Source organism: Euphorbia lathyris, chromosome 3, assembly GCF_963576675.1.
Source record: "Euphorbia lathyris chromosome 3, ddEupLath1.1, whole genome shotgun sequence".
Classification (NCBI taxonomy): Eukaryota; Viridiplantae; Streptophyta; class Magnoliopsida; order Malpighiales; family Euphorbiaceae; genus Euphorbia; species Euphorbia lathyris.
The window spans coordinates 75,499,211-75,522,219 of NC_088912.1; the positions used below are offsets into that span (position 1 = coordinate 75,499,211).

Consider the following 23,009-nt stretch of genomic DNA (forward strand, 5'->3'; position numbering starts at 1 on the left):
TTAGATAAATTGGAGACTTCTAAGTATTGATTATGATCTTTCTATTTCACGTCCGGTGCCAATTGAGGTCGTCTAGGGTCGGGTGTGACATTAGGCCATGATAGAACCCAAAGTGGATACATAAATTAGGTAAAGAATATTTACATATACATGATTTGGATTCTATACTCTTATATTAATACACTCATCTTCTTTTCTACTTATCACTTGCTCGAAATTCCTTCAACATGTTTGATGTTTTCTACTTATCACTCGCTCGAAATTCCTTCAACATGTTTGATGTTTTCTACTTATCACTCGCTCAAAATTCCTTCAACATGTTTGATGTTTTTTCTCCTACATGATTAAAAGGGACCACTTTAAATAAAAAGGACATGGAAGGAAACATCGAAATGGGGACCGCAGATATTTTAGGAGAACACTCTCCCAATTCGATTCTTTTAGCTGCATCAGTACCCCAACGGGAAGAAAGAAAAACAAGAATAAGAACAAAAGAAGGTTCAACAATGAGCTGATTAAATCATTCGAATCGGAATCAAGGCTTGAGCTTCGGAAGAAATTGCAACTTGCTAAAGATCTCGGATTGCATCCTCACCAAGTGGCTATTTGGTTTCAAATCAAAAGAGCTTCGATGGAAGTCCAAGCAACTTGAAAGAGATTTCACTATTCTATGAGCTAATTACAATAGTTTACCTTCCAGATTTGAGAATCTAATTAGCTAACTTAGTTGTGATTTTGAACCAGCTACCCGGAAACCCGATCACGGTTTTTAGGGTCCAAATGGTTCAATATTTGAACTGTAATTTTTTTAAAGAAAATAAAATTTAACTTTCAAATTAACATTAACTAATCCAATTAAGAAAAAAAATAAACCTAAATTTCATTTAAAAAATTAACTTTCAAATTAATATTAAACTTCGTACTGGAATATTTGTTAATAGTTTGTTATTCATGCTTTCATTTGCTTATTAATAAGAGCCTATTTGGTTCAGCTGTTAGCTAATAGTTGGTGTTGTTAGCTGTTTGCAGTTGCAGTTGCAGTAAGCTGTTTGTTGTTGTTGTTAACTGTTTGTTATTATCTGTTTAATTATTAATATTTGGTAAAATTATATTAAAATATTGTTGTTAGTATTTAAAATGTCCAACATGGACATGTTCTAAAAATATTTTGTAAAATAACTACAAACAATTGTTCATGAAAAGCTCAAAAAAGAGCTTTTCGTGAAAAACTCCAAAATGCTAAGCTTCTCGTGAAAAACTCCAAAATGCTACATTTTTTAGAGAAAATGTTAAACGTTGCGGTTGTTATATAAATCTAACCAAACGCTATATTTCCTGCGGTTTGGAGTGAAACGCCAAAAGCTCTTCCGAAAAGCTAAAACAAACACCTACTATGTCCCGAATGATGATTGATTTTTGTTTGTTCACAGAGAACAAAACCATTAAATTAAATCACGCTTGATGGATATATAGTAAAAAAAATAGTAATACATAATCAATCAAGTACGTTAAGTTTTTGTTACAATCACAATATGCAATTTATAATTGGGTATGATAATCGAGTTATATATTAGAATATAAAATTCAAATTAACACTTTTATGATGTTTGAAAGGTTAAATAAAACTAAAATTGTTATTTTTTTAAGAATTATTTGAAGGTCAATTCAACCGTGGTTGAATCTTAAACCCTTCACACCTTTAGCTCAACCCTTCACACCTTTAGCTTTATGGGGTTATTTAATCGGTCAAGCATGGCTCTTTATGTTACAGATGAGCACAATGGCCTACTCCTTCATAACCAGAGATCCACTGGAACAAATTATAGCCGATGGTAGAATTCTCATGGGCCTATTAACCACTATGTCCGCCCAGAAATCATCACTATCAACCTCGACCAACTCCATACCAACATCGGAGATCACTTGAAGCTCGTCTTCCAGGAGAATTTTTCGGTTAGCGGTTTATACAACCTTAGATCGAATATCATTGACATTCATGCTGATGTTAACTCTCTCTGTGACTATCTCATTGGTGTCACATACAACCACCTCCGCTTTACTCTTGAAATGACGTATCCAACTGAACTCGTGAACAGGATGATGCACAATCGATGTCCCGTTTCTGACGACCTTGTGTTCCCGGCCTTCATTTCTGAAACCCTCAGTCTAATCGGGCCATGCCGACCATTTGACAAGCTGATTGTTTTTGCACCAGCTGCTAACACAGCGACCAACTATGGTCGTGCTGTCCCGGTCACGTTCAATTACTATCGTTACTCAAGATTCATCACTATCCTGAAAGACTTGAATTATGAAGTCGCCCCTCTCCACTTCATCACGGGTGTTCTAGGTTCGTTCTTTCCGCTTACTGAATTTAGGCCACTTAGTGATGGTGTTTTCAGCCTCCACGGGACCGTTCACTCCTCTCACTACGAGCAAGAAGATATTGTTAGAATAGCTCTTTGCTGCTCTAGAGATGGCGTAAGCCCATTTGAGAAGACAGGCATGACTATAGGTTATGTTGACGATGAAACCGTCCTCAATGCCCTTGATGCTGTCGCTGCACCCGAGTATATTCCTCAAGGTCAGACCGCCAACTCCGCCGGACGACCAGTTGGTATACGTTTTAGAGTTAACTACTATGGAATCCAGCCTGCTGTCACAGCCACTGGTAGCGTAGAAGCAAGAAAAAGAGGCATATACGTAGTTGGCCGAGGAACTAGTCCTTACCACCAGCAATGTTGTTTAGCCCGTCCCGTTTCTCCAAATGAGCTATTTAGATGCATTGCATTTCGATTCACTAGATCCCAATAAGATAGGTCAAGTACTTGGTAGTTGGTACTAATTTTGTTTTGCCATTGTTGCAATGGTTTTTATGTTCTCAGCATTCATTATTCAATGTTTAGATTTGGAACATAACAAACAGTCATTTTCCATCCTGAGGACTCTCATCCAGATGTTTCGTGTAGTATTTACAATTTCTTTGGTTCATGGAATGCATATTCTATGGAACAGGTATCCAATATGGATTCATAACTTTAACCTTCAATAGCTATTCCTATAATTAATGTTCTTTTTATTTTTATAATTACCCCTCTATTAAATTTCTCAAATCCCGTTTACTCGACCAAATTCTTAATTCATTTCCTTAAAATGGAAAAAATGTAAAAACGGGAAAATATTGGAAAAACATAGAAAACATTAAAAGAACAGAAAACATGGAAATGATATAAATACGAAAAATATAAATATAAATAAAAAAACGTGAAAAACTTGAAAAGGTTAAACATGTGGAAAATAGAAAGTCGTGAAAACATGAAAAAGGTGAAAACGATACAAGTGAGAAAAAACATAAAAAACTGCGAAAACGTAAAAATGCAAAAAAAAAAACGGAAAAAACGTGAAAACAAGAAAAATGTGAAACTGAAAAAAAAAATCAACATGTCGCATTATTGAAGTACGGAGTGTTTGTTAGAAGGGATATAGGAGGTGGGATAGAGATTAAAAAAAAATGAGATAACTTATCTCATATTTGTTTGGGAGATAGGTGGATTAGACAAATGAGGGATGAGCTTTTTTATCCCACTAAAATTATACCTAGAGGGGAGATGGTATAAGACATGTAGATAACTTATTTAGATGGAAAATGTTAATTTCTCCCTCAAATTTTATTATTTATTCTATTTGTTGTGTTTTGAAAATTTAGTAGCATGTTTCAAATATTTCTCAAGTTAATTTTAATCTTTGAACTTTTGAAAACTTAAGTTTGTTCATTATTATTGTAGTATCCATAAAAGGGCAATCTGGTGCACTACGCATCCTCGCTGAGTGAGGGTCTGGGAAAGGGTCCTATCACAAGGGTGTACTGGGAGCCAACCTTCCCCTACCAATTTATTTGGCAAGAGGCCGCTCCTAAGACTCGAACCCGTCAAGTTAGGATGATAGATTGAATTTAATTAATTTCATTCTACATTTATACTGCAATAATATATGGATCTATTAAAATTTGGATTGAAGTAATATAGTAAAATGAATCATTTTATTTATATCGCTATCATACATACGAAACATAAGATAATAAATCCTCCAATCTTATTTTTATTTTTATTCCAAATTTTTTTATCTTTATCTCTATTCCAACTTTATCCATATCCTCGTTTCCACCCATAGAATACCAAGCGCACCCTTAACTTACTCTCTTAACTTGTTTAAAGTGACATATTAACCCCATAAAATTCATGTGATCCGTAAAGAGGGATTTTGGAAAAGATAAAAAAATGTACGATTTAAACAAGTTCAAAGGGCTAATAGATTAGTTTAAGAAAGTTCAGATGGCTTGTTTCAAAAAAAAAAAATAATAGGTACATTTCAAAGAGTCAATTGATCATTTTTTAAACAAGTTCGCTAAATAAAACTTTTTAAAAGTTCATGATACAGTTGACTTTTTTGGACAAATATATATATTAATCCTAAATTAAATTAAAAATAAGGTCAAAAGTTTCACCTATTATTTTTTGGGAAATGAATATTTACATTAAACGTATAAAATAGTAAAATTTTATTTTTAATATTTTCAAAGATTAAATTTTTCCTTGTCCAATAAAAAATTTTAACGAGCTAATTTGATTATCACATTTGACCTTTTTAAACAAGTTTGGCAACATAGTGAAGTAATATTGTGCATTTTATGAGGTTGTTTGTAACTGTACGTTAATAACATAGTTTAGGCAGTTTTTTGTAATGAACTTATATGCGGCTTACTTATTGACATTTTGACAAGAAACAATTTAGATGTAATTGATGTTTGGAAAGTCTAATGTATATCTGAAATAACAATTGACCAATTTGTTCAAATTTTATGTTAAGAATGAGTAAAATTGAGTTTGCTTGGAAACTTTAAGGGCTCGTTTGGTTCGCGGAATAGAGGGGGAATAGAATAGCTATATTCTCACCTTTGGTTGAATTTTTTGGATGGAATAGCTATTCCATGAAATCCCTATTCCTTGTTTTCATGGAAGATCTTCAACTTAGCCAAGGAATAGCCTATTCCTAATATTGTATTTTATAATTTACAAAATTATCCTCCATTAAATCATCAATCTTCTCTCTAGCCAATTTCTCAAATCCTATAAATTTTAGCGAATCCATAATTTATATCATAAAAAAACGTGAAAAATGGAAAATTAAGGAAAACGTTAGAAAATATAAAAATACAAAACACATGAAACACGAAAAGACATGAAAACGTTACAAACATGAGAAAATAAAAAAAAACGCGAAAACATAAAAAAAACATGAACAAATGCAAAAAAAAACAAGAAAAGGCAAAAAAAATAAACACACGAAAAAACACAAAACATGAATAACCGAAAAAGTGACAAAGTATGAGATATACAAAAACGTGAAAAATACGAAAAACACGAAAAATGCTAAAACACAAAAACATGATAAACATGAAAATGCGAAAACGCAAACAAAACACGAAAACATAAAAAAAACATGAAAACGTGAAAAAATACGAAAAACATAAAAAAAACGTGAATAACACAAAAAAGTAACAAAATGCGAAAAATAAAAAAACGTGAAAAAAATGAAAAAAGCAAAAAAACACAATAACGTGAATAAACACGAAAAATTGACAAGACGCAAAAAAATACGAAAAACATGAAAAAACGTAAATAACACGAAAAAGTACCAAAAAGCGAAAAATACAAAAAATACGAAAACGCGAAAAAGGGAAAAACGAAAACCTAAAACAAAAAAAATGCAAAAAAAAAAACAATAACGTGAATATCACGAAAACGTGACAAAACGAGAAAAATACGAAAATGTGAACAAACATGAAAAACAAGAAAACTTGAAAAACACGAAAAAACGTAAAAACGTAAAAAAAAATGCAAAAAAAAACATGAAAATATGAAAAAAACGTTATAAACACATTTTTCATGTTTTAACGTTTTTTCACGTTTTCATATTTTTATATTTTTCGCTTTTTTTCACATTTTTGTGTTATTCCATCTTTTTCATGTTTTTAATACAGTATTTTTTTTTACTTTTCGTGATTTTCATGATTTTCAAATTTGTTCGTGTTTTTTTTCGTATTTCATATTTCGCATTTTTCTATTTTTTTATATATTTTTAAAATAATATATATTAAATATTTGAATAATTTTTAATAATAATTAAAATTTTAAAAGAAATAAGAAATTACATTTGAGGGTAATATTGTCTTTAAAAAAAACTATCTATTCCATCCTATCTTATTCCACCAACCAAACATATGAATAGTTATTCCTAAAGAATTTCTATTCCATTCCTCGCTATTCTATTCCTTTGGAATAACAATTCTATTATATTACATTCTATTCCGTGAACCAAACGGTACCTAAGAGTAAAATTTTATCATTTCATTCTTTAGGGTAAATATACACTTTTCCAAAAATGATAAGAGTAAATTTTGAATTTTTAGTAATAGGTAAAAATTTAGAAGGTATTTTTGTCCAATAACTTTTGTTCTGTTAATATATTCACTTATCATTATTTTTGTATATACGGGAAAAATGGAAAAAAAGACATGTTAGGCACGGTTTTTAAACATCATTTTATTTCATATAAAATATCAAAAATAGTAAAAATAAACGAAAAATGAAAAAAAAGACATTGACGAGACATAGAGACGAGTCTGTGTGTCGCCAAAACGAAGAAGACATTCGCCTCATCTCGGCAAGACAAGACCACATCCCGGTGAGAAAAAATTAAGTTTTCAATATAGCAACGAATATTCAACCATTATATGAGAAAAAATTATTTTTTTAAGTTAGCTAATGTAAATTAATTTAATTTTATATTAATTATATATTTTAATTTGTAATTTTTTTAAAATGACTTATATAATGAACGGATGAATAAATGTTTACTTTGTGAATGAAAATACAGGAATTTTCACATGCACCTTAATGAGCAAGTGGATTTGCTCATTCACCGTTAGATATAGACTTATTAAATTTAAGCTTTAGCATGCTTTGAATTTCCACCTTAGGATTCTAATAAGCCTAGATCTAACGGTGAATGAGCAAATTCTACGTGCTCATTAAGATGCATGTGATGAAGACTGATGAAAATATTTGGTTAGAATGTGCTCTAATTTGGCTTTCCATTTTATATATTGTTTCCTCTCAAATAAATTAAACTTAATTTTATATTTCAATATGCTTCATGAGTTTGATTAGCTGAAAAAAAAACTCTAGATTATTTATCCATAATAATTTTTATTTGGTCAGTCACTGACTAGGTGAAAACCACCGTATTTATCTAATGAAACCAACAGGTTGTTAATTAAGTAAACTTGTGACAATTATTTTATTTAAGAAATCATTAAACAATTAAAAGTTTGTTTGGTTCACCTGCTGTTTGTTATTGTTGTTTACCGTTAGAACTGTTTCTATAAAAAAGATACATTTTAGCTATAAAATACAAATAAAAAGTGTCTAACCAAACACTTAAAACTCTTCCTTTTAGAATGAAAATGCAACCATGAAAAGAAAAAAAACACCCCCTAAAAGTTGTAAAGTTCATAGATGTTAGCCTTTGTTTATTATTATTTGAAAGAGATATTAACTTAGCTCAGTATTTTTTTAAGTTTTTTAGGTGATACGAATCTCCGGTCACCCGTGAACACCTATGCGGATGGATGTAGAGACAAAAAAATTCCCGAACATTTTTTTTGGATTCTCCAAAAACGCTCTCAAAAATATTAAAGACAGAATGGAGAATGCATCCTCACCCCAACTCGTACCATTGACACCCCTAATGTTTTTATTAAGTTGAAAACCTACATTCAGGGTGACAAGAGGTAAAAATGCATAAATTTAAGGGTGTACTTATATATTAAGCAAATTTATCTAATACACTAAACAAACCGAAATCCCAATCAAAAATCATAAATCATAAATTGCTCTTCTCTACAGTTTTTTGTCCAGCGAGGATTGCGGGTGGTCCGTTTCCTGTCTCTTCCTTCGTCCAGTTTACACGGTACTCTTCTTTTTCCACTCTAAATCGAAACTCTCTGGAATTTTCTGATTCGATCTCTACATGCTCACCAACTATCCTTTTTTTTTTTTTTTTGAAACGATCACCAACTATCTTTCTGTTGTTAGTTCTGATCTGTAACCTAATCTCCAGTTTTCATTTTCTGTATTTTTCTTACGTCTTCTGCTTTTAGTTATTTGAAGTTGATTTTGTCAAGTACTGTTTACTTGAGTTTATGGATTTGAATTCTGTTTGGCTGGTGACAAAATGTGGGAGAAGAGTAAGGGAATTTCCTTTTATTTGGTAGTTTGTACTTTTTAAGTGCCGCGTCGTCGGAGAATTTGGATTTAATGTGCTTGTTCTATATGTTTTGCTTCTTGATTCTCTCAGTCTGGAAAATGCTGAAGTGAATTGAAATGATCGAGGATTATGATTATCTCACTGGAAATAGAAATTAGGGCTTTTGGTTCTATTCTTGTTTGAGGTTCCCTTGAGTTTTTCTTCCTCTTCTTTTACTGATTTTTGGATTTCGTAGTTTGAGTTGTTAATTAAATGATATAGGAGAAATTAATATATTTTTTTTGTATCTTTGATTGCATTGTGCTGATAATGAAAAAGTTGAAAGTTAAAGTGGATTATAATATCAGTTCCATCAGTTTAAATAACGCTAGGCACGATTGAGTGATTTTTATGTTAGAAATTGTAAAATTAAGTAACTTTTATATTATGTTTTGAAATTTACTATGCTAATTGGAGTAAAATTCAGTAGTCATTGATGCAATTTACCTTAGATTCATATAATCTCGTTAGAAAAGTACCACCTTAACCATTGCCATCCATATAGTTAAAGAAAATAATAGACAAAAGAAAAGAATTTATAATATATAGGCGCAATTAAAGTATTAGCAAGGAATTCAAAATGATTACAGTAACGCAGACAAATGGTTAATCAATCCACAATTCTCCTCCGGCAATGGCAATGGCTATGCCATTCTGCCTAAACAAAATGTTCTATTTCCTTTTCTTTTTCTACTGCAACCTACAACAGCCTTTCACTATAAGAATGGTATCTTAATGTAGTGACCTTATAAGTTATACCAGCTGAGTTCATAAGTTTTTCTTTTCTCCCAATTTTATGGATTTCTCTACCAAATTGTATACAGTCTACGGTTAAGTGTCCTTCGCACAGGTTAGGATCCGCTTGGATAGAGGTTTTTGAAAGTTAACCGATACTGGTAAGAAGCAATCTTATTTAGATTATTATAGTATTATACTAGTGTTGTTTGCAAGGTTATCAAATCGAGACTGTCTGGGCCGGTTCAACCAGGTTAAACCGGACCCGGTAGGTATTCCGGTTCGGAGGTGGCTATTTTATTACACCTTATGAAACCGCTAAAAAACTGGTGACCCGGCCTGTCGAACCAGCCATCCGGAAATCCGATCACAGTTTTTATGGTCCAAACGGTTCAATGTTTGAACTGTAATTTTTTTAAAGAAAATAAAATTTAACTTTCAAATTAACATTAACTAATCCAATTAAGAAAAAAATTAACTTGAATTTCATTTAAAAAATTAACTTTCAAATCAATATTAAACTTAGTACTGGAATATTTGTTAATAGTTTGCTATTCGTGCTTTCATTTTGTTATTATGTTATCATAAATCATAAATTGCTCTTCTCTTCAGTTTTTTGTCCAGCGAGGATTGCGGGTGGTCCGTTTCCTGTCTCTTCCTTCGTCCAGTTTACACGGTACTCTTCTTTTTCCACTCTAAATCGAAACTCTCTGGAATTTTCTGATTCGGTTTCTACATGCTCACCAACTATCCTTTTCTTTTTTTTTTGAAACGATCACCAACTATATTTCTGTTGTTAGTGCTCTGTAACCTAATCTCCAGTTTTCATTTTCTGTATTTTTCTTACGTCTTCTGCTTTTAGTTATTTGAAGTTGATTTTGTCAAGTACTGTTTACTTGAGTTTATGGATTTGAATTCTGTTTGGCTGGTGACAAAATGTGGGAGAAGAGTAAGGGAATTTCCTTTTATTTGGTAGTTTGTACTTTTTAAGTGCCCCGTCGTGGGAGAATTTGGATTTAATGTGCTTGTTCTATATGTTTTGCTTCTTGATTCTCTCAGTTTGGAAAATGCTGAAGTGAATTGAAATGATCGAGGATTATCTCACTGGAAATAGAAATTAGGGATTTTGGTTCTATTCTTGTTTGAAGTTCCCTTGAGTTTTTCTTCCTCTTCTTTTACTGATTTTTGGATTTCGTAGTTTGAGTTGTCAGTTAAATGATATAGGAGAAATTTATTATGTTTTGTATCTTTGATTGCATTGTGCTGATAATGAAAAAGTTGAAAGTTAAAGTTGATTATAATACCAGTTCCATCAGTTTAAAGTGAAGCGTTGTTTACTGTTAAAATGGTCAATGGTCACGATTGATTGAGTGATTTTTATGTTAGAAATTATAAAATTAAGTGACTTTTATATTATGTTTTGAATGGTGCCTTCTATGCTTACTTTGTTTTTGACAAAGTAAGCTTTACTTTGTTTAAGTAAGACTTAATTTGTCAAAAACAAAGTAAGCATAGCCTAACCCTGAATAACAGAAGCAGTCCGAGTTAGGTTGCTTCTAATGAATACAGGAATTAAAAAATGGGTAAGAAAATTAGCATAGGAACGAAGGTTTCGCGCCATCAGATGGGCGATTTCGTTCGCTAATCTTGATACATGAACCATCCTAAAGTTGGGTTGTTGTTGTAGTAGGGATCTCGTGACATTACTCTTCCGAATTCCGTGAGATCCCGCCCTCGTAACCGAATGGAGTCAGTAACTACTTTTACCTAAGATTCAGTAGTCATTGATGTAATTTACCTAAGATTCATATAATCTCGTTAGAAAACAAAGTACCACCGTAACCATTGCCATCCATATAGTAAAAGAAAGTAATAGACAAAAGAAAAGAATTCATAATATATATAGGCTCAATTAAAGTATTAGCAAGGAATTCAAATGATTACAGTAATGCAGACAAATGGTTAACCAATCCACAATTCTCCTCCGGCAATGGCAATGGCAATGGCAATGGCAATGGCAGTGTCATTCTGCCTAAACAAAACGTTCTATTTCCTTTTCTTTTTCTACTGCAACCTACAACAGCCTTTCACTATAAGAATGGTATCTTAATGTAGTGACCTTATAAGTTATACAAGCTGAGTTCATAAGTTTTTCTTTTCTCCCAATTTTATGGATTTCTCTACCAAATTGTATACAGTCTACGGTTAAGTGTCCTTCGCACAGGTTAGGATCTGCTTGGATTGAGGTTTTTGAAAGTTAACCGATACTGGTAAGAAACGATCTTATTTAGATTATTATAGTATTATACTAGTGCTGTTTGCAAGGTTATCAAACTCGTACTGGTCCGACCGGTTCAACCGGACCTGGTAGGTATTCCGGTCCGGAGATGGGTATTTTATTACACTTTATGAAACTGCTAAAAAACCGGTGACCCGGCCGGTTGAACCAGCCACCAGAAACCCGGTCATAGGTTTTTATGGTCCAAACAGTTCAATGTTTGAACTCTAATTTTTTTAAAGAAAATAAAATTTAACTTTCACATTAACATTAACTAATCCAATTAAGAAAAAAATTAACTTGAATTTCATTTAAAAAAATTAACTTTCAAATCAATATTAAACTTAATACTTGAATATTTGTTAATAGTTTTGCTATTCATGCTTTCATTTGCTTATTAATAAGAGCCTATTTGGTTCAGCTGTTAGCTAATAGTTGTTGCTGTTTGCCGTTGCAGTAAGTTGTTTGCTTTTGTTATTAGCTGTTTAATTATTAGTATTTGGTAAAATTATATTAAAATGTTCAACATGGACATGTTTTAAGAATATTTTGTGAAAATAAGAAGATAATTTTGTCAATAATAAATAACTACAAACAACTGTTCATGAAAAGATCTAAAAAAGAGCTTTTCGTGAAAAGCTCTAAAATGCTGCAGTTTCCAGAGAAAATGTTAAACGCTGCGGTTATATAAACCTAACCAAACGCTATATTTCATGCGGTTTGGAGTGAAACGCTAAAAGTCATCCGAAAAGCTAAAACAAACACTCACTGAGTCTATGCTGATGATTGATTTTTGTTTGTTCACAAAGAACAAAACCATTAAATTAAATCATGTTAAATTAAATCATGTTTGATGGATATGTACTAAAAAAAAATAGTAATAACATAGGTACTAAAATCAAGTTATATTTATTTAGGGAAATTTACACAGAAATTCATATTTGAAAAATTAATTACAACAATGTCGAGTAATGATTTTGAACTATGTCAAACTAGTAAAATCAACATTTTTAATATATTTTAAAGATTAGAATTTATAAATTAGATGTCTAGGATATATTTTCTAGGGTTTAGGATTTATGAATTGAGGTTTAGAATTTTTAAATTATAGTATAAAATCATAATAAATAGAAAATAATGACATATTAAGAATTAAGTTTGGTGATATGACTTAATTGTAATTTTATACTTAATTATGATATTCATGTATTTCACCCTATTATTTAGTTGGCCCAATGCTCCTCCAGCCCCCTTAACTTGTTTAAATTTGTCATTTTACCCCTCCAACTAATCGAATGTCATATTTACCCCTTAATTCCAAAAACATTGTATTTCTCACTCCCTTAACTTGTCCAAGTTGGTCATTTTACCCCTCCTCAACTCATCGAATGTCCTATTTACCCCATTAACTCCATAAAAATGGTATTTCTCACCTTTTATGATCCTATTTACTCCATTAACTCTATAAAAGTAGTATTTCTTACCCATATTGCAAAATTAATATGACTTATTCAAATAAGTTTGAAAATATATTTTTTTAATATCAACTCTTTTATTTTGTTTTAATTTGATAATTATATTGATCATTCATGTGGTTATTACAATAATATTGTATTACAATAATTAGATAATCAAAATTTAACTAGCCAAAAAATTGAAAAGAGAATGAATGAATAAAAGATACAGATAACAATAATATTAATATAAACAAGTTAAAGACATTATATGTAAGGATAAGGTATCAAAATAGGTCTATGGTTTTTGGAAAAGTATCAATTTAGGTTCCATTCAATATAGGTTTAACGTTTAAAAAATGTATCAATTTAGGCCTCGATAACGGATTGCAAGGGATGAGAAATACCACTTTTGTGGAGTTAAGGGGGTAAATACGACATTCTATGAGTTGGAGGAGTAAATGGACAAGTTGAGGGTACGAGAAATACCATCTTTATGGAGTTAAGGAGAGTAAATAGGATATTCGATGAGTTGGAGGGATAAAATGACCAATTTTAACAAGTTAAGGGGGCTGTGGGAGCATTAGGCCTATTTAGTTTCATAATTTGGTTATATAACTTATATATATATTAGAATATAAAATTTATAATCAAAAGTATGTTAAGTTTTTGTTACGATCACAATATGCAATTTATAATTGGGTATGATAATTCTATAAAAAAAATAATAATTGGGTACGATAATTGAGTCATATATTAGAATATAAAATTCAAATTAACACATTTATTATGTTTGAAGGTTAAATAAAACTAAAATTATTTTTTTTAAAGAACTATTTGAACCTCGGTTCAACTCTCGTTGGAGATTGTTTGACGGGTCCGGTTTTGACAAGCATGACTGTTTGGGTTACAGATGAGCACAATGGACTCCTTCCTAACCAGAGATCCACTGGAACAAATTATAGCCGATGGTAGAATTCTCATGGGGCCTATTAACCAGTATGTCCGCCCAGAAATCATCACTATCAACCTGGACGTACTCCATACCAACATCGGAGATCACTTGAAGCTCGTCTTCCAGGATAATATTTTCGTTCGCGGTTTCTACAACCTTGACCCTACATCGAATATCATCGACATTCATGCTGATGTTAACTCTCTCTGTGACTATCTCATTGGTGTCACATACAACCACCTCCGCTTTACTCTTGAAATGACGTGTCCAACTGAACTCGTGAGCAGGAGGATGCACAATCGATGTCCCGTTTCTGACGACCTTGAGTTCCCGGCCTTCATTTCTGAAACCCTCAGTCTAATCGGGCCATGCCGACCGTTTGACAAGCTGATTGTTTTTGCACCAGCTGCTAACACAGCGACCAACTATGGTCGTGCTGTCCCGGTCACGTTCAATTACTATCGTTACTCAAGATTCATCAGTATCCTGAAAGACTCAAACTATCTAGTCGCCTCTCTCCACTTCATCACGGGTGTTCTAGGTTCTTTCTTTCCGCTTACTGAATTTAGACCACTTAGTGATGGTGTTTTCAGCCTCCACGGGACCGTTCACTCCTCTCACTATGAGCAAGAAGATATTGTTAGAATAGCTCTTTGCTGCTCTAGAGATGGCGTAAGCCCATTTGAGAAGACAGGCATGACTATAGGTTATGTTGATGATGAAACCGTCCTCAATGCCCTTGATGCTGTCGCTGCACCCGAGAATATTCCTCAAGGTCAGACCGCCAACTCCGCCGGACGACCAATTGATATGCGTTTTAGAGTTAACTACTATGGAATCCAGCCTGCTGTCACAGCCACTGGTAGCGTAGAAGCAAAAAAAAGAGGCATATACGTAGTTGGCCGAGGAACTAGTCCTTACCAGCAATGTTGTTTAGCCCGTCTTGTTTCTTCAAATGAGCTATTTAGGTGCATTGCATTTCGATTCACTAGGTCAAGTACTTGGTAGTTGGTACTAATTTTGTTTTGCCAATGGTTTTTATGTTCTCAGCATTCATTATTCAATGTTTAGATTTGGAACATAACAAACAGTGTGGACTAAGGAACTCAGTGAGGACTCTCATCCAGATGTTTTGTGTAGTATTTACAATTTCTTTGGTTCATGGAATGCATATTCTATGGAACAGGTATCCCAATATGGATTCATAACTTTAACCTTCAATAGCTATTCCTATAAATTAATGTTCTTTTTATTTTTATAATTACCCCTCTATTAAATTTCCCAAATCCCGTTTATTCGAACAAATTCTTCATTTCCTCAAAATGGAAAAAATGTGAAAACGGGAAAAATTGGAAAACATAAAAAACATTTGTGAAAAATAGAAAAAACGGAAAACATGGAAATGATATAAATACGAAAAACGTAAAAAATGAAAAAAACGTGAAAAACTTGAAAAGGGTAAAGATGTGGAAAATAGAAAATCGTGAAAACATGAAAAAGGTGAAAAGGTGAAAACGATACAAATGAGGAAAAACATAAAAACAAAACTGTGAAAATGTAAAAATGCAAAAATAAATATATAGAAACAGAAAAAACGTGAAAACAAGAAAAATGTGAAAGTGAAAAAAATTCAATATGTCACATCATTGAAGTCAACATATCACATCATAAAGACATACAGTTACTTTGTTGAAAAACAAAGTAATGTTTACTTTGCTTAATCTACCTTTCTTTGTAATTAAAATTAATCTCATCTATTCAATTCGTTCCAACGTTAATTCACACATTTTAACTTGTTACCTTTTCTACCTGTCTCTCATTCCCTTCCCCTTCTACACAACTCTAACCGATTCATGTGTCTCTCAACTGAGATTCTCTTTCTTCGTCTCCCATCTTTTACATTCGATTCCGGGAAACCACTTTGAAGGCTTAAAGGAAGGAAGAAGAGAAGAGTAATTATAACATACTTATCTCACTTCATTCTTATTTTGTTTGCCAATTTTGAATTTGGCATTCTTCCCAATCCTCTTATCGAATGGAGTTGCAGCCTTCAAGTATTTCTTCCGTGTTTTTCAGCAGACTTGTCCCTATATTTGAATTTGGAGATTTCTTCCCAATCCCCTCATCAAATCAAGTATCCTCTATGGTCGCCTAGCCCAAATTGAATTGAAGCTATGCCCTCTTTCAGGTAAGCTCTCCCCTCCAACTACGAATTAATACTCTTCTCCTAGAAGCTGTGGGAGCCTCTAATTGACTTGACTATTTTTTGCTTATGCTTAAGCCTGGAATGGAATGGATGGGCCTACCTGGGTATTTTCTTTACTCTTGTTCTGTTTTCGCCATGAGAAAGATGCAAATAATAGGTATGCCCAGCGCGCGGAGGATCTATTGAGAGATTCTGGTCAGAACTTCTCTGTCTTTAACTCTTAGACCTATTTATCCTCTTCTTTTTAAGCGATAGGAACTACAAATCTTATTCCAGTGGATTGCTAGTATTTCTTTGCCCCAATTAGAAAGGGCTGAAACTATCTTGCTTGCTTTACTTAAAGCAAACTAGTTGATTAGAGAAAGAATTCATTGTCTCTACTGAATTGAATAAGGAAATGTCCTCCATTGCGGGTTGAGGGGAAGAGAAATGAAAGATGAGTCAAGTAAGGATACATAGTTGAAAAGTTAGTTGTACATCAACCAAAACCAGCCATTGATTCGCAGGAACTAGGTTGCATACTATCAAACTCTGTAAGAATTTGTTGAATTTGGTTAAAGTGATACTCACTTCAACTTGTACAAATCTCCTCTTACACTGTTACGTTTGGTTAAAGTGATGATTGCTTTAACAATCTCCTCTTACACTGCCACATGGGAATAATTGTTGTTGATGTATTCAGCCTTTAATTGTCGTTGAAATGTTTTTTTTATGTATTGAAGTTGGTAATGCATACTAATGACTGTCTAATCAAGGACCCTTTGCCGTGTAGAACTTTGCTAAGAGAGACAAATGAAATATTTGGCAAGATATGGTGCTGATATCTTACCTATGTTAAGTCCACAATTAGATTTTGTTTAATTATTTCTATAATGACATATCATTAACACTTTCAATTTCATTCCTGACTTTGTTTTTTTTAATCTTTTTCTGTGATTATTTCTAACTTTTTAGATAGCATGGATTTGTCTTGTGGGGCTGCCCCTTCCCCAGTTCAAGATAAAATAAGCAAAGCCAATGCATCGTCAATCTTTGACCGTAAGCGCTATTTAATGTAACCATCTGATACAATTCATCATATATAAATGATTTACAAGTTGTTCTTCTTTCTGCTTCATGTAGCCTGCTTTTGGACAAGTTGCGGCGGTGGTTCTTGCAGCAAGACGTTTCCGTTCACTTACAGTTGCGGATGCACACAAGGTTATTATAACCTTCTCAATATGTCTGTCTTTCCATGCTTCAAAGAATGTAAGTACTATCTCAATTATATAGAGCTTTTGCCTGATGTGGAATTGATTTCTTATGAGAAGATTGCCTGACATAAAAGTTTGATGGTTGATTTAAAAGGTGCAATTGGAATGGACTGTGCTAATCAAGTCAAATTTTGACAGAAAAATGAATTCCTCCCATTCCTATCACTGTCCTATATATGTATAATAAGGTCCACTTTCAAATGAAAATTCCTTACCGAACCCCTGATGCATGATTAAGACCCTTTTTCCAAATGTAAGGTGATTATTGTGTTTCTTCTAGGATCGGAGAAACAGCTTAGACTTTGGCTAGACTTGTCAGAATTCTGGAACACATGAAATTGAAGTAGATGACCTTGGTTTTCAAGACCGAAAACGTTTGCTTGAGGGATTAGTTAGAGTTGCTGAACAAGATAATGAAAAGTTGCTGTTGCAGCTCAAGAACAGGATTGATAGGTATAACTTCTTTTCACTAGATATGTTGCTCTGAAAGATTAATGTGCATTTTCAATTAGGAGAAAAAGTATCTACCTTTTCGATTTTTGCACATTAAGTTATTGAAAGTAGCTCGTAGTTAACTGGTTCAACATCAAACTCTATAGATAATGCATCACACGTTTAACTTTAAATGAGGAAAATGCATTCACTTTTTTTGATTAGTTGATCAATGATCTCAAAGCTGCCTCAAATTAATTGAATGCCTGGACTTTTCACTTCAAGCTTGGTCTCTTTCCTGCAGAAAGAAGCTTCAGCATTCATGGAAAAGCTTCGTACAGCCGTACTCAAGTACATGACTGTTTAGCACTCAGACGGTAAATAACGATTCCCTCTTGAGTTTAATGCATTCTTTATGGACATGATTGAAGACAGTTATGCTTCTAGTTTTCAGTTTTGGATAAAATTCCCAAATGTTTAAAGGGAGCAGATGGACTGTAGTATGGACTCTTGCTTTAATGAAATAGTTTGAAGTTATAAACATGCTTACACATTGTAGCTCACCCTGTATGAGAAATACACTGCAAGCGGAATTCTTACTGCACATTGAAATCAGGCATTTTTTATGAACAATGGATTTGTAAACAGAAATGTTTAAACATGAGAGCAAACTTGAAAAACATTAAAAATTTCATTTCCACACTTTACAATAATCTTTCCATCCAACATAGTAAATAGCAATTTGCTACCTTTTTCTTAACTATCTGATTAATTAGTTGAATCTGAATTTCGTGTAGGGTATTGCTGTAAAAGGTTATTGTATTGAAGGTTTATTTGGGGCTAAGCCGCTAAGCTTTTCTTGTTTGTTTGTGTTTGTGCTCTCCAGGACCCATCTGAGCAGACTGCTCTTGATAACTTCACGGTTCAGAAGCTGGACAGAACTGTAAATGAGTGAGGATGGTGCAAAAAGAAGGTAGATCATTATATTGTTTTTAAGTTGTATTTTATAGGGAAGCTCAATCAACTGAAATAAGTATTTTAAAATTTCTCATATTTTTAGACCCTATGACGATAATCTCCGATGGTATTATTTGCATGGTAAGCTTTTATTCGACTTTGCTGTACACCCCACAGAACTTAAAAGGATAGCATATCGTCTTTCAAAATCACTTATAAGGCTATAAGTTATCTATTTATGTGCCAACTTTATTTCTTCTCCATCTTTCACTTGTGAATAAGCTATATGCAGGTTTCAACTAATACTTTTGCAAATTTAGAAACCACCGGTTCAAGTCAAAACTTAAGGAACACCAAGAGAAATGACGAAAACTCTCTATTTGTAATTGAATAATCTTGTTCAAATAATTGTCACATGGATCTGATGTTTGTTCTCTCTTGTAATGATATTTGATAGTCTTTTTCCTAATGAAGCTTGATTTTCTTTGTTAGACTTGAATGATGAAACCAAAAATAAGGAATAGATTCATAGGTTGTATCGTTATAGTCAACATTATCGTTCGTTACTCCTTTGATCTATGAAGCATGGATACGTGAACAGCCCTACGTATCACGTATCTGATACGTATCACGTATCTGATACGTATCAGATATGCAAACACCCGGAAACTGATGGGATACATTCTGGGGCTGTTTCCATAATATCAAAAAGTTGGATACGCGAGTCTGTGTAGGAAACATGTGTCCCAGAGAAAAAAACCAGTCGATTTTATTCCAGAGAAAAAAAACAGAGGTGAACAGCAAGATCGATAGATCGTTATTTGTAGGTAAGAAAGAGTAGGAATATGAAAAATTATGTGGATCTGTATGTACAGCAAAATTAAAATCTCAGATAAACCAAAAGACAGAGATTTAGAGCAATTACAAATTGAATACGAACCGTGTAAAAAAACAGAGTGAAATAGAGTATTTGCATTCACTGCAAATAACCAAAGGACATGAAACTTTACTTAAATATTTTATTTTTAGACATAATTTACGTAAAGTTAGACTAAATTTACGTAATGTTATTTTAGGAGAAAAAATCCACAAACCTTGTGAACTATAAAGTTTTACGTAAAACCTAATGTATAAAAAAAATCTATAAACCTTGTCGAAAATAGAGTTTTACGTAAAACCTTCGAATTTTATGTAAATCTTTTATTTTTAGACATAATTTACATAAAGTTGGACTAAATTTATGTAACCTTATTATTTTAGAAGATAAAATCGACAAACCTTGTGGAAAATATAATTTTACATAACCTTTGAAATTTACGTAAATCTTTTATGTTTAGACATAATTTACGTAAAGTTTGACTAAATTTATGTAATCATGTTATTTTGGAGAAAAAATTCATAAATCTTGTGAAAAATAAAGTTTTACGTAAACCTTGTTATTTTTGGAAAAAAAAAATTCATGAACCTTGTGAAAAATAAAGTTTTACGTAAAACCTTTGAAATTTTCGTAAATCTTTTATTTTTAGATAGAATTCACGTAAAGTTGGACTAAATTTATGTAACCTTGTTATTTTGGGAGAAAAAATTCATAAACCTTGTGAAAAATAGAGTTTTACATCAAAACCATCGAACTTTACGTAAATATTTTATTTTTAGACATAATCTACGTAAAATTGGTTTAAATTTACGTAACCTTGTTATTTTAGGAGGTAAAATTCACAAACTCTCTGGAAAATAGAGTTTTACGTAAAACCTTTAAACTTTACGTATATCTTTTTATTTTTAGACATAATTTACATAAAGTTTGACTAAATTTACGTAATCTTGTTATTGTATAAGAAAAAATCCAGAAACCTTGTGAAAAATAGAGTTTTACGTAAAACTTTTAAACTTTACGTAAATCTTTTATTTTTAGACATAATTTACGTAAGGTTTGACTAAATTTATTCAACCTTGTTATTTTCGTAAATCTTTTATTTTTAGATATAATTTACGTAAAATTGGTTTAAATTTACGTAACCTTGTTATTTTAGGAGTTAAAATCCACCAACGTTGTGGAAAATATGGTCTTACGTAAAACCTTTGAACTTTACGTAAATCTTTTTATTTTTAGACATAATTAATGTAAAGTTTGACTAAATTTTCGTAATCTTGTTAATGTATAAGAAAAAATCCAGAAACCTTGTCGAAAATAGAGTTTTACGTAAAACTTTTGAATTTTATAAATCTTTTATTTTTAGACATAATTTACGTAAAGTTGGACTAAATTTAAGTAACTTGTTATTTTAGAAGATAAAATCCACAAACCTTGTGGAAATAGAATTTTATGAAAAACCATTGAAATTTACGTAAATATTTTATGTTTAGACATAATTTACGTAAAGTTTGACTAAATTTATGTAACCGTGTTATTTTGGAGAAAAATTTCATAAACCTTGTGAAAAATAGAGTTTTACGTAAAACCTTTAAAGTTTACGTAAATATTTTATTTTTAGTCATAATTTACGAAAAATTTGACTAAATTTATGTAACCTTGTTATTTTTTGAGAAAAAAATCACAAACCTTGTGAAAAATAGAGTTTTACGTAAAACCTTTGAACTTTTCGTAAATCTTTTATTTTTAGACATAATTCACGTAAAGTTAACTAAATTTACGTAACCTTGTTATTTTTTGGAGACAAAATCTATAAACATTGTGGAAAATAGAGTTTTACGTAAAACCTTCGAACTTTACGTAAATCTTTTATTTTTAGATATAATTTACGTATAGTTTTACTAAATTTATGTAACCTTTTTATTTTAGAAGAAAAAAATTCACAAACCTTGTGAAAATAGAGTTTATGTAAAACCAATGAATTGTACGTAAATCTTTTATTTTTAGACATAATTTACATAAGGTTTGACTAAATTTACGTAACCCTTTTACTTTAGGAGAAAAATCCACAAACATTGTGAAAATTAGAGTTTTACGTATAACCTTTGAACTTTACGTAAATATTTTATTTTGAGATATAATTTACGTAAAGTTTGACTAAATTTACGTAATCTGTTTATTTTAGGAGAAAAAAATTCACAAACCTTGTGAAAATAGAGTTTTACGTAAAACTATGAATTTTACGTAAATCTTTTATTTTTAGACATAATTTACGTATGGTTTTACTAAATTTACGTACCCTTGTTATTTTAGTAGAAAAAAATCCACAAACCTTGTGCAAATTAGAGTTTTATGTAAAACCTTTGAATTTTACGTAAATCTTTTATTTTTAGATATAATTTACGTATAGTTTGACTAAATTTACGTAACTTTTTTATTTTAGGAGAAAAAAATTCACAAACCTTGTGAAAATAGAGTTTTACGTAAAACAAATGAATTTTACGTAAATCTTTTATCTTTAGACATTTACGTAAGGTTTGACTAAATTTACGTAACCTTGTTATTTTAATAGAAAAAAATCCACAAACCTTGTGAAAATTAGAGTTTTACGTAAAACCTTTGAACTTTACGTAAATTTTTTATTTTTAGATATAATTTACGTAAAGTTTGACTAAATTTACGTAACCTTTTTGTTTTAGGAGAAAAAAATTCACAAACCTTGTGAAAATAGAGTTTTACTTAAAACTATGAATTTTACGTAAATCTTTTATTTTTAGACATAATTTACGTAAGGTTTAACTAAATTTACGTAACTTTGTTATTTTAGGAGAAAAAGTCTACAAACCTTGTGAAAATTAGAGTTTTACGTAAAATCTTTGTAGATATAATTTACGTATAGTTTGACTGAATTTACGTAACCTTTTTGTTTTAGGAGAAAAAAATTCACAAACCTTGTGAAAATAAAGTTTTACGTAAAACCAAGGAATTTTACGTAAATCTTTTATTTTTAGACATAATTTACGTAAGGTTTGACTAAATTTACGTAACCCTTTTACTTTAGGAGAAAAATCCACAAAAATTGTGAAAATTAGATTTTTACGTAAAACCTTTGAACTTTACGTAAATATTTTATTTTTAGATATAATGTACATATAGATTGACTAAATTTGCGTAACCTTTTTATTTTATGAAAAAAAATTCACAAACCTTGTGAAAATAGAGTTTTACGTAAAACCTATGAATTTTACGTAAATCTTTTATCTTTAGACATAATTTACGTAAGGTTTGACTAAATTTACGTAACCTTGTTATTTTAGTAGAAAAAATCCACAAACCTTGTGAAAATTAGAGTTTTACGTAAAACCTTTGAACTTTACGCAAATCTTTTATTTTTAGATATAATTTTTGTATAGTTTGACTAAATTTACGTAACCTTTTTGTTTTAGGAAAAAAAATTCACAAACCTTGTGAAAATATATTTTTACGTAAAACCAATGA

General features: G+C 31.3%; 1 protein-coding gene across 1 annotated transcript in view; it reads left to right on the forward strand.

Annotated features, from left to right (window-relative positions):
• Positions 1–17,701, forward strand: part of LOC136222318 (uncharacterized) — a 39,287-nt gene extending 21,586 nt beyond the window's left edge. The window contains exons 2-8 of the mRNA XM_066009951.1: positions 7,968–8,031; positions 9,715–9,778; positions 13,748–14,564; positions 16,950–17,033; positions 17,118–17,243; positions 17,343–17,436; positions 17,529–17,701. Coding sequence (XP_065866023.1) covers positions 13,748–14,564; positions 16,950–17,033; positions 17,118–17,243; positions 17,343–17,383 — 1,068 coding nt within the window. The 5' untranslated portion in view covers positions 7,968–8,031; positions 9,715–9,778 and the 3' untranslated portion in view covers positions 17,384–17,436; positions 17,529–17,701. The remainder of the gene's footprint in view (positions 1–7,967; positions 8,032–9,714; positions 9,779–13,747; positions 14,565–16,949; positions 17,034–17,117; positions 17,244–17,342; positions 17,437–17,528) is intronic.
• Positions 17,702–23,009: the final 5,308 nt, after the last annotated feature.